This window comes from Cucurbita pepo, chromosome 7 (genome assembly GCF_057944985.1).
Source record: "Cucurbita pepo subsp. pepo isolate OVF chromosome 7, ASM5794498v1, whole genome shotgun sequence".
Classification (NCBI taxonomy): domain Eukaryota; kingdom Viridiplantae; phylum Streptophyta; class Magnoliopsida; order Cucurbitales; family Cucurbitaceae; genus Cucurbita; species Cucurbita pepo.
Window position 1 is genome coordinate 7,162,585 of NC_141804.1, and position 13,556 is coordinate 7,176,140.

At 36.4% G+C, this 13,556-nt stretch overlaps 1 protein-coding gene across 1 annotated transcript; it reads right to left on the bottom strand.

Annotated features, from left to right (window-relative positions):
* Positions 1-4,553: 4,553 nt before the first annotated feature.
* LOC111799047 (arogenate dehydratase 3) lies at positions 4,554-5,721 on the bottom strand. Its single transcript, XM_087125260.1, has 2 exons — positions 4,800-5,721; positions 4,554-4,674 (listed from the first exon to the last, which is right to left on the bottom strand). Exon 1 carries the CDS (start codon positions 5,699-5,701, stop codon positions 4,808-4,810), a length of 894 nt encoding a protein of 297 aa, XP_086981386.1. The 5' UTR covers positions 5,702-5,721; the 3' UTR covers positions 4,554-4,674; positions 4,800-4,807.
* Between the last annotated feature and the right edge of the window lie 7,835 nt (positions 5,722-13,556).

Below are 13,556 nucleotides of genomic sequence, written 5' to 3' on the forward strand. Positions count from 1 at the left end.
TCGGTTAGTAGTTAAAGGATATTCACAAAGAAAAGGCATTGATTATGCTGAGATCTTTTCTCCAGTTGTGAAATTAACTACTATCCGAATTCTGCTGAGTATTGTTGTATCAGAGAATTTGCACCTTGAGCAAATGGATGTAAAAACAGCGTTTTTACATGGAGATCTAGATGAGGAGATCTATATGCAACAATCAGAAGGGTTTGCAGCTCCAGGCAAGGAGCACATGGTGTGTAAGCTCAATAAGAGCTTGTATGGACTGAAACAAGCACCGAGACAATGGTACAAGAAGTTTGACTCCTTCATGTGCAAGAGTGGTTTCCACAGGAGTGAAAAGGATCAGTGTTGCTATCTCAAAGAATACACTGATTCTTATGTGTTTCTACTCCTGTATGTGGATGATATACTAATTGCTGGATTAAGTATGAGGGAGATAAACCACTTGAAGGCAAGCTTGTCTTCAGTATTTGAGATGAAAGATTTGGGCGCAGCAAAGCAGATTCTTGGGATGAGGATTTCTCGAGATAGATCTGCTGGCACATTAAATCTATCCCAAGAGCAGTACATTGAGAAGGTGTTGTCCAAATTCAAGATGAATGATGCTAAACCCAGGACTACCCCCTTGGCAAATCATATTAAACTGTCAAAGGGGCAATCTCCCAAGACAGTTGAGGAACGTGAGCACATGGTATCAGTTCCGTACGCTTCTACAGTTGGGAGTTTGATGTATGTTATGGTCTGCACTAGACCTGACATAACACATGCAGTGGGAGTTGTTAGCAAGTACATGGCAAATCCAGGGAAAGAACATTGGGAAGCTGTGAAGTGGCTTCTAAGATATCTGAGAGGTACATCCAATACTTCACTTTGTTATGGCAATGGCAAAGTAGTTTTGCAAGGTTTTGTGGATGCTGATCTGAGTGGAGATGTAGACTCTAGCAAGAGCACATCTGGATATATCTACACCATAGATGGAACAGCAGTGAGTTGGATGTCCAAGCTTCAGAAATGTGTTGCTCTTTCATCTACTGAAGCAGAGTATGTGGCAATAGCTGAAGCTGGAAAGGAGATGATATGGATGACAGACTATCTAGAAGAATTAGGTAGGAAGCAGTGCAAGAAGATCCTTTATACAGATAGTCAGAGTGCCATACAGTTGGTGAAAAACCCAGTCTATCATTCAAGGACAAAACACATTAGAAGACGATACCACTTCACTCGCAGATTGGTGGAAGAAGGCGATATGTGTTTGGAGAAGATAGAGGGCGCAAAGAATCCAGCATACATGTTGACAAAATGTGTTGATGTTGGAAAATTAAGGTTATGCAAAGCCTTAATTGGTATGGTGCAGTGATCGTTTGAGAATGAAATTCTTGGTTGACTGGATCAGTCGCTCCTTATTTATAGCTTGGTCAACGGTTATATCCGGTAAAGCTATATTTGGTAAAGCTATATATAGTAAAGCTATATATGGTAAAGTTATATCCGGTAAAGCTATATATGGTAAATAGCTATATATAGTAGATGGCTAAATCTGGTAAAGCTATATATAGTAAACTAAACCATATATATATCTCGTCCGGTAGAGCTTTGAAAACGTATTTTCTATTCTCTGTACTCTCTCTTGTTGTACATACGTGAAGTCATCAATAAAAAATCTTTTTAGCCAGAGTTCTCCTTGCAATTTTCTTTATCCTGTTCTTTGTGTTCATCTAGATCGAGCGTGTGCGTTGTTGTGCGATCCTAACACTAAGATTAGAACCCGATGTCCTAGAACCGAATGAGGTGACCATGGGAACCTGTTAAGTTAGGATGCAATGAGAGCCTTCAAGTAGGTGGCTTATTGAGTATAATTTTATACTCATCCTTGCTATATTTTCCTTTTTCAGGAGCAAGAGGCATCGGTCAAGGGCGGGCGTGATGGAGACGGGGGTTGTCACAAAGGAATGAGTTGTCCCGGGGCGTCAATCCAATCTTTATTTTGTATTTGCATTCTTTCATAATTTGTTTTCATACTGTTAATTGTTTGTTTTTTTTTTTTTTTTTTTTTTTTTGTCGTTCTAAATGTTATTGGAAGTAGATGATTTTTCTCTATTGCATATCTAAATTATTTTGTGCATTCATGTGTCGTTGTTAGCCACGGTCCGTAGTAAAATCTTGGGTCGTGACACTTGGAGTGCCAAAAAGCAACCTACTGTCTCACGCTCCAGCTATGAATCTGAGTATCGTGCTCTTGCCACGACTGCTGCTAAACTTCTTTGAGTTACACATCTTTTGCATGACCTCAAGGTCCCTATTTCACAGCAGCCCTTACTCTTATGTGACAATAAAAATGCTATTTTTTTTTAGCTCTAATCCCGTTTCTCACAAGCAAGCCAAACATGTTGAACTAGATTATCATTTCCTTCGAGAACTTGTTATTGCTGGTAAACTTCGCACACAATATTTACCTTCCCATCTCCAAGTTGTTGACATCTCTACAAAAAGTGTTTCTCGACCTCTCTTTGAATTTTTTAGATCCAAGCTTCACATTCATTCAAATCCGACACTCAGCTTGCAGGGGTGTTAAGGATATTAGACCATTTATTTAAGGCAAATATCTTACGTTGTGCTTACCATATTTGCTTTTTTATTTAAGCAATATAATTATATTCCTTTATTATTCTCTCCTTTTCTTTTTATATTATTTGTAATTTACCATAATTCTCCCTTCCCTACATTATTATAAATAGAAAACTTTCCCAACCATGTAGGTGAGGTAGTTTTAACAAATATTCAATAGAAAACTTTCCGAATCATTTAAGTGAGGTGATTTTAACAAATATTCTCAGATTACATGATTTGTAATAGTTAGGCATAGGATGCGTCTGGAAAGAGAAGGGACATTTGTCGGCTAGCAAGGGGGACGTGTCTGGTGAAGGAGGCGAACACATGTCACGCTATGAAAATTTTGCGAGAGTTACGTCCACTGAAGCATGAACACAAGACGATGAAGCCATAGCAATCAATCTGTGAGCGCCAAATGGCATTCCATGGACTCGAGTTCGCCTCCTGAGTGTCTGGGTTGCGCTCGTGGGTGACCTATAGTCGTGCGTCGAGATGCATGAGGTGGTCATTTTGTCCTGTTTTGACTCTTGTTTGTCTATTTTTTGCTTCACTTTTGATATTAACCTTATTTTAACTTAAATTAGGACCTATAAGAGAAATTTCGAAAAAAATTGGAGCACCAACAAATGAAAAAAACTAGCTCCAAAAGACAAGTTTAACCCAAATAAGTAGTCACTCATACTTTTCTTCAAATAATACTAATAGAGATGAGTACGATATATTAGCATGCAAGTATATATCATCAAATAGTTAGAATATACTAAGTTTAGGACTCTAAACAACAATTTATAGAGAAAAATGCATGCTCATCTTTTATTTCCTATTTTTCATTTGGTGTAAATTAAAAAGATATGAAAAAAAATATATATTTTTCATATGACAAGTTGTGAATAATAAATTTTTTATTTGATCCAAGTTTTTAAAAAAATCATATATTAATTAATTAACTGGAATATGATTTTTTTTTTTTTCAATCCCATGTGGTAATTTAAAATAAATTATAAATTATAAATTTTCCGATAGAATTTAGTCTAAATGAATGATGAGTTTGAGTATCTATACAGATTTAAGATGGAACAAAGTCATTAAATTTAATACCATAATTAAAATAATATTAATTATTTAAAAAAGAAATATTCAATGAAGCTTGTTGTAAGATCATTCCACCAACCCAGTTATTGAAATTAAAAAAGAAATATCCAAACTAATATTATTATTTTTAAAAAATATTTAGAGGTCAAAGTTCAAACACCCTTTTCTATCCTTCCAAACTTCCAACCACCCTCTTAATTTATTTATTAAAAAAAATATATGCATTCACACCCCTCCACTACTCAATCCAAACTCGATTACAACTCAACCAAAAATTAAGAATATTATGAACGGGTGAAAAAAAATAGAGGATTGAATTGAATTGAGTTAGAGTTGGATATTTCCTTTCTCTAGATTTCCGAGAATTGTAGTGATAAATCAGTTCATCCTTTTGGCTCGCAAAACTATGACGTCATTTGGTAGTAATCACTCGTGTGTGTTCCTTGGCTCGTTAGTCCTCTCTTTCGAGAATAATGGTCGTGTTAATCCTCTACGTGTTTGCTATCTTTCGTTTACTAGATCAAAAGTCTCTGTTTCACCAACGTTTATGTCCGACAAGACAAAACCATTCGTCTTCCATCCTGAGGGTTTGCTGAAGTGTAGGACTTCAGGTATGGTCGTGGGTTTGTTGGAGGCGTGGGATCTCGCTGGAAAAACTACAAACTCTCCCTCAGTTTTTTTCGGCTCTTTAGTTCCTCTATGCAGGTGTTCGAGACATTGGCTGGAGGCGGGAGGGTACGTCTAGGGACGATCCGCCGAGTTCGTGGTTGTGAAATCCAAAAATTAGAAGATCTAGGTCAGATTGTAAACTCTTAATCAAAGTCACCAACTACATCTACATAGGAGTTGAGGGAGACAATTTTTCAGTTTGGATGTTTTTTTATTTATTATATATAATTCATGGGTTGTTGTATTCCGTGGAAGCAACAAATCAGTCAGAGGGGCCCATTGGATTAATATGTGGAAGGAACAATCCTGTCCAACCAAAAAGGACACAACAAAAGCTAAATTAATTGATGAACAAATTCCAAACATGAAAGCTTCAAATTCAGTACCACAATGTGTTCTACAAAAGTTTAATCCATTGTTTGATGAATTACCCTTCGTTTCAAGCACTTTCAGAGGCTATGTCCATTGGATAGCAACCCAGCACCCTGAAGAACGAACTGTATTCCTTCAACTCCGCCATGGCTTCTTGAGTTCTCACTTCCGCCATTGACGCCTCAAACTCCGCGAAGAACACATACTCAAACCGCTTCACCGTCTCCACTAGCCGGATTGGACAGCTCTTGTGCGGCCTCGACTCGATCTTCGACAAGTTAATTTTCCTCGCCTCGAAAGCCGACAGAGCCTTGAACAGAGCCGAGGTTCCATTCTCCAGAGCGAAGACTACGCTTGTCTTAAATGGCCGATCCGCTTGCGGATCTACCGGATCTCGCGATAGGACCACAAATCGCGTGAAATTTCTCGAATCATCTTGAATTCCGTTAGCGAGGATTTCGAGTTTGTAGATCTTGGCAGCGCGTGCGCTCGCAATTGCTGCCGTATCCTGCAAATTGTACAGAGAAATCTGCTCTGCCGCACCAGCAGTATCGTCGAAGGCTTCACATGCGGCGTTGAGGCCTAGTTTTGTCAGAGTTTGTTCGCATTGCGCTAGGGCTTGAGGATGAGAGATGACTCTCCGTACGGATTCTAATCGAACTCCTGGTAATGCCATGAGACAATGATGAACAGGCAACAGAACCTCACCGATTATGTGGAGATTATGACGAAGAAGGAGGTCGTAATTCCGATGAATCGAACCGCCGAGGGAGTTTTCGATTGGGAGAATCGCTAGATCGGCAATGCGATTCTCCACAGATTCAAATGCCGTTTCGAATTGATCGCAGGGTATGGTTTCGAAATTAGGGCACGCTTTGGCGGCAGCAGCTTCGGAGTAGGCGCCGGCAACGCCTTGGTAAGCGACGTATGGCTTTTGAGCGTCCTTTGGAGCAGGAGACATGATTCCAGCGGCGGCGGCGGCAACGGCGAGGGAAGGCGGAGCGGTGGATTTCTTACCCTTGGTGGAACGTTGAAAGGAAAGGGTTATATAAATAGGAAGGTGGGAAATTCAAAACAAAGTCACCAACCCCAAATGTGGAATCCACGTTGTTTCAAAATTAGATTTGAAGAATTGTTAATGAATCCGTGTTAGAAAATTAATTATATTCTAAGATGGTCGAATCGTGTTGATTTGAATGAAAAAAAGTAGTAGGTACCTGACCGGGTGTTCATGGATTAAATTGAGTTGAAACGTTTTTTAATCTAATCAACCATAAACTGTAAATTTTTTTTTGGGTTAGGTTGGTTCGGGTCAATTTAGATTAATCGTGTCATTTATTTAAAATACGAGAAAATTTCAAATATTATGAGATTTCACATTGGGTCGGTATTTGGATGCTGTGGTTTTCAAACTTTTGAAACATTCCCTTCAATGTTCAAACAAAGGGAACTGATATTTTCCTACCAACACAATGGAAAGATTCAAAAACTATTATAAAAGTTAGATTTTGAAGCATTCATTTTCCTACCAACCTAAAAACAAGTATGTTTGAATTTAAAAGGATAGTTTTTCTTTCCAAAACTTTTGACTCCTAGATTTTTTTTTTTTTTTTTTTTATAAAGTCGAACACAACTCTTCACAGTGGTATGATGTTGTCCACTTTGAGCATAAGTTCTCATGGGAGGACTATGCCGAGTCTCGACTTCTTTTCTTTTGGAGTCTTTGGCTAAGTTTAGAGCATGACTTTGATACCATGTTAGATCAACACAACTCTCCACAATGGTATGATATTATCCACTTTGAGCATAAGCTCTCGTAGCTTTGCTTTGGGCGTATGATATTGTCCACAAGGCCTCGTACTAATGAAGATAGTATTGTTTGATTATAAACTCATGATCATTCTCTAACTTAATCGATATGAGACTTTCATCCAACACTTTTATCATAAACGGATGTAATTTTAGTTTGAAATTTATGATGGATTAGGTGGTGTAAAAAGTTCATAAATATTTTATTTTGTTGGAATCCGTTTGTGGGTGGAGTCAACCCATGACCGGAAGTCTAGCACCTTAAGACTCGGACACCAACACGTCCACAAAGACGGTGGCAGCCTAGGCCTCAAGATCATCCAATGCAAATGTCCATCTTCAGCCATGTCCACGAACACACCTGATAAGATAAGGAATCACTACAAGGAGAGTAAGATTCAAATTACCTTGTTGATCGAATATTTCAAGGCAAGAACATTGTTTGAGATTCGAATAACTCCACAAGCAAGATCGATCATGTCGAGCTTGAATGATTCTTGTTGATCAAATATCTCAACGCAAGAACACTTGTTTGAGATTTGAATCACTCCACAAGCAAGATTGATCATGTCGAGCTTGAATGATTCTACATGCAACCTAAACTATATAGAATTGCAAAGAAACTTAGTCATTGGCTAAAGAAAAGTACAAATGCTTTTTTTGACCACATTTTCCAAGTCTATTACAAATACAAGCTTTATATAGCCTCAAAATGAAACTATTGCCTCACTAGTTGCCCACAACCATTATGTAATTGTAACCTAAAGTAAATAAAAAGTCTTAAAATATATTAATGAAATACAATAACTCTAAATTACTATAAATCGTAATCTACCCAAAATTTATAACATGAAACTTCATTCTTCTTTAATGTTGCATGAATTGAAATATCTTATGATAATTTCAATAATATTTTCTTCACATCTTCATTAAGTATACTGTATGATTGATGTCTCTTCTTCTTCTTGCCTCACTAGTTGCCCACAACCATATGGAATAAATGGCCCAACAAACCAACCTAGTAGCCATTGGTGTAAGCTAGCTCTCTTGAATGCATGTGACTCGCCAGCTTGTGTGGAGTTGTGTGGCTTTCGTCGGTCCACTTTGGTTCAACTCGATTTAAGTTTTTAACTCAAGTTCGACAAATTTTAGCTGATTTGGGGTATTACAGTTATGGATGAGTTCTAAGATAATATTCTTGCATGCATCGATTATCTTAGGTGACACTAAACCCTGTTAAGATTGAGCTTAGAATGCAATCAACTAATGGAAATGTAAGAGCACCAAAGTTGAGTTTGAACGGTAAGTGGACTTATTATTGGAGTTGTTAAGGATATTTAGTAATAAATTAAAGTTTACCATATATATTATATTTGATATTTTATTATAAGGCAAATATTAGTACCAGTTATCTTTCCATTTATTGTTATTTCAATTTATTACTATTTCCATATCCTTGTAATTTATTTGATTATAAATAAGATAACTTTCACACCATTTAGGTGTGATGGATTAATCAAACATTCTTAGGAGCGCCTACGGGTTGGTTGGATGAAATTGTTGTGTTGTATATTAACACGTATGGTGTGGCTGTTTATTACGTGTTAGATGATAATGATATGACTATATATGTTTTATTTGATATATCGAATTTCCATGCAAGTAATTTTAACCATGAGAATGACTCTTGAGGCATCATGAATTGAAATATGTCACAAAGTATGTAAGAAATGTCATGACTATATATACTAGTGGAAGTATTGTATGCATTATTGTCAGAACCATGATTTTTATGTAGGACCTCATGCATGTTATATTTACATTGAGCATAAATTACTTCTCGTCATATGTTTGTATAGACATATACCTATAAGAATGATTTTAGATCTATTTTCTTTCCGTGGTTCGACTACACAAGAATATGTGAGCCTATTTACCGGCCTATAATTTACAAAAATAGGGTACTCATTTAGTATGGTCCACAAGCATGTGCTTGGGTCATGTGTAAAGAGCTAGTTGTTGGGATTTATGCTCTAAAACCTTTATAATTTAATATTATCTTATATATGAAAAATCTAAGGTTATTAGTGTAATCTTGAACACCATGTAGTTGACATTGGGGGGATCATGTTCAATTAATAACCTAACGTGATAAGGAAACCCTAACCAGTTGAATCTAAGAACCCTCCATAGGATATGCAAACCCCTAGTTCACAAATGCTAGTACTTCCAAATCAATTTGATTTCACCCCAAGGAAAAGTAAACTCACGTTACCTTATTGATCAAATACTTGCAAGAACATTTCTATGTCATTCGAATCACTCTACAAGCAAGATCGATCATGTCAAGATTTAATGATTATAAACATACCATCTTAACTACATAGAATTACATAGAATTGCAAAGAAACTTAGTCATTGGCTATAACAAAGCATAAATAGTATTTTTATTACATTTTTCAATCTCTTTACAAAGACAACATACATGACATTATATAGCCTCAAAATGCAAAACCCTTAACCTTTCGTGAGACATTCCAAGAGTTGTAATTTTCATATTTTATGAGCATAATTAGCAACTATGTAACAACCCTAGTTTTTCACTCACCTAAAGTAGCTAACGTATACATAACGTAACCTCTTATGTAGAAATATCCATTTAAAACATATTCATAAAAAATTTCATGGACATACATATTTAAGAAAATATCATTAAAACAACACAAAAGAAAGATTAACTTAAAAAAAAGTAAATATTAATAATGATGGCGCCCTATACTAACCTAAAGTCTAAGAATTTAAATACAACCATCCTATACATGTATTATGGTCTTTACTAGAGATGTTGTCGTCAGGCTATAGGGGTGTCTTGCCTTTACCTGAAAAATAGAAGTAGTGGAGTATTTTAAGAAATACTCCGTATTGGACCCCACTATTATGATCATGGAATACAAACACATGCAACACATGATTAGAGACCTATCATTCAAAACCATCATAGAGGTGGCCTCCAGTCCATACAAATTGGATGTGTAGTACTTCCCTACACACAGCTCGCACGTGCAAGCGTGAGCCCCAGCAAACTGTTCGTACACCCCTTGGGCCCATCATAGTCGGGCTAGTTGGATGTAGTTAGACATCTAAGGTACAACAAACCCTCGAGTATCACGCAAGACATGATTATCATCATTATCATCATCATAGTGTACGCATCTGTACTCATCATCATAAAAAGGAGAAGTAATCCGATGTAAATGAACATATAATAGGTATGAAGTCCCTATAATTTTCATCTTAAATCATTCCTATGACACAACCCTATACATCTTCACATATTACTCTAGGTAACATGCATGCATAACCTTTTATACATTCATCATCAATAACATCATTTAGGGTTGTGTGTCAGAAAACTCTTCATCATAATATAATATGACATCTCGTACATACACATCATCATAATATGAGATATCATCATATTTTGTCATATCATCGTCATACATATTATGTTATCATGTCATAATGCATCATCATCATATTGTATCAATTTGCATCATCATATCCTTATAACATCATCACAACATCATAAGACATCATCATATCATAAAAATTTAAATCATCACCGTAACGACCCTAAATTTCCACATACTCAGAGTCGCTATTAACGTCTCATGCTCATCTCTAATGTAGAAATATAACTCTTAAAATGAACATCATTTATAACATAAACTTCGAAAACACTTAAAGCAACTTCTTTTCTGGAAAATAGAACCATAGTCTTACGTGTTTAAATACTAAACACTGAAATTTAGAGAAAATAAAAACAAATACAAAATAATTTAAAACAATGAAATGCAAAATAACCTATTCTAACTTAAGACTAGGAGTTTAAATATGAGTTTACCCAGCTCGCGATGTCGTCGTCCTCTGTACTAGTGCCCCATGCCTTTACCTGAAAAATGATGTGACACACGGCATGAGTATTAAATACTCAGTAAGTGGCCCCACTATAGGGGCAATGCAAATGCAAACACATACAATCATGATTTAGGACCTATCTCTAACATCATAGGGATGGCCTCCATTCTCGGACAAATTGGATGTATAGTACTTCCCTACACACGACTCACATGTGCGAGTGTGAATACCCAAGACGATCACACACCCCCTAGACCCTCTGGTCAAGCTAATTTGTAGCAACGTCCGGAGGTCAACGGAACCCCATAGTGTCATGTGCCTCATGAACACCCTCATCATCATACGGTGCGTATTCGCACTCATCATCATGTTGTGTGCATTCGCACTCATCATCATATTGTGCGCATCTGCACTCATCATCTTTAGGGAAAGTAGCCCTATGCTTATGAACGTACAATATGCATGAGATCCCTCTAAATCCATCATAATGTCTCTTCTGACACAACCCTCTAGTCTCATCTCTTTGTTACTCTAGGTAACACATACTCATTGATATTTATATTTATATCATTTTCATGCTCTTAGAGTTGTGTCCTATGTCGATCTAATGACATGATGCAATATGGCTCTCATCATCATATAGCATGCTCAATATGGAAAACATCATCATATTAAGGTAAACGTCACGCAATCATCATACTCATCATATTGCCATAAAGTGCATCAACCATATCAAGTATGTCATTCATCAAAAAATATATATATACTACGCACATCATCAAGCATCATAACTCATACATCATCCTATACTATCATACGGCATTGCACGACACAATTCATACATCATCATAATTCATACAATTTTTAGCCTATCCTATAGTAAGGCCACTTACCTGACTAGCTTAAGCGGTTGTCACCAATTTATCCTAAAAGTTTGATTTTTGTCCTTTGTATCCAATTTAACCTATATGAATCCATGACATCAACTTTACGTCCAATTCTCTAAATCTTATAATGATCCATGTGCTAGACATCATGAGAGCATTAAAGACTTTATATGTGTAAAATCTTATAATGATCTATTACTATCTTATGTATTTGAAGGAGTTATTTGAAGTGACTCTGTACTTTCTCGTCTTCTGATATTTAATCTGACCTTTCATTTTATTTATGTACTCTGCTTTATCTTTTAATTTTTGTTGTCTTCTGATATTTAATATGATCTTTCATTTACTTGTTGACTTCTGATATTTAGTCTGATCTTTCATTTTCTTTATGTTTACATGTACTCTACCTTATCATTGAGCTGCCATTGAATCCTTCTTCTCATCATTGATTTTCTTTATTTCGAGATTCTTGCTTTCAAGAAGAGATTCTGTCAACTTTAATTTCTACTCGGCATTTGATAGTTCTTTAGTCAGCTCTTCAACTGCCTTCTCTTTAAGCCGCTCAGACAACTTCAAAGCCTTGATCTTTGCCTGAACTTCCCCGAGCTCTTTATCCTTATCTCGTACTTCATTCTCAAGGTGATTAAGCTCCACCTTCACCGAATCCAAGCCATGAAACAAGTTCAAGAAGTCGACGGCCTCCATACTCAGCCTAACCGACGTCTGCCACTGCGACGAACTCTTTCCCTCCCTAAAAGATCTCGAGATCGTCGTCAGATTCGGTGCCGGCGTCGACGTAGCCTGGGAATCCACCGCCCATCCATTACTAACTGATCGCTTGTGGATGTATATAATAAAATAATGTAAAATTCACAGGCATAAGTGCAAGTGTACACTATCACAAGTAGCAAGTAATAAGTAAATTATCGATTCCGCAGAGAACCTATCTTTTTGGTTAATTTTATATATCGAAATTAACTGAGTTTTTGGGTAACATTCAAGTGGGTATTGGTGATTTTGACTACTTAAACAAAAATAAAACAGAGTGCCACTGCTGTCGAAAAACAGAAAATGATGAGAAAATTAACTATAATGAGAAAGGTTCGGCAAAAATAGATTAAAGAGATAATTATTGAATTTTGTGGTAGATTTTAGTTCCTTTTAATAGATTCCCAAGCCCACTTCTGAAGGTCATGCATGGTGATTATTTTCATAATCGTTTGTAAATTCTATTAACAAAGCTCTAGGAAAAGAATTATTCCTAACCCTTCCAGTACCCCAAGTCTCCTTGCAATGAAACTCGAGTATTAGAGAGGATTTCATTGCTCCCTCTCTTCTCCCGAATAAGAGAACAACTATGTATGTAAAGTAGCTAATTAAACACACATGTAAATCATTAACAACAACTCTTTAATAAACTAAAATCTTACCCTCAACATACTTAAACTATATAAAACTCTCTCGCATCCCCTATAAAGTTTAACTCTCCATACAAACTGAATTAAATAGAGGAACCCACATCTTAATCATATAAAATTGATAGAACTCCATACAAACTGAATTAAACAGAGGAACCCACATCTTAATCATATAAAATTGATAGAATAAGAAAGGAGAGTAAGAAAATAGAGAGTTATCCAGCTTTGTTGTTGTTCTTCAATGGAAGTACCCTTCCCTTGAGCTCTCATCCACCTCTTTGCCCTAATATATCCTTCCTCAGCTGCTGGATTAGGGTTTTTCTTCTTCTTTGGTTTCACAGCAGTAGAGGCTCTGCTGTCTAATCTGGCTTTTCTCTCCCAAAGTGTGTGTTCCTCTTCGTGGTCTTCTTTTTCCTTTTATATTGAGAATAGGTTTCCCTTTAGGGCTGAAAAGGAATAAGTTGTCCACATAGGATGTTCATCATTGGGTAGTCAATGACCCACTCGGACAGCTGATATGAATTTAAAATTTCCATGTCATCCCCCATTTGTTTTCAAATTTGCACTTCTTCGTGGTTGAGCAAATTAGCCGCTTTGAAAGCCGAAAGCAACTATCAGGGATGTCTGAAATTTATGCCAAATCATATTTTTTTCATAATGGACCGCAATAAACGATTTCATGTTCACTAAGTAGAATAAATGAGGTAATAAATGAGAAAATGGTAAATAAGAGTGCAATATTAACTACAAAAAAGACTTGATATGACTCTACTTTTAGAGAGTT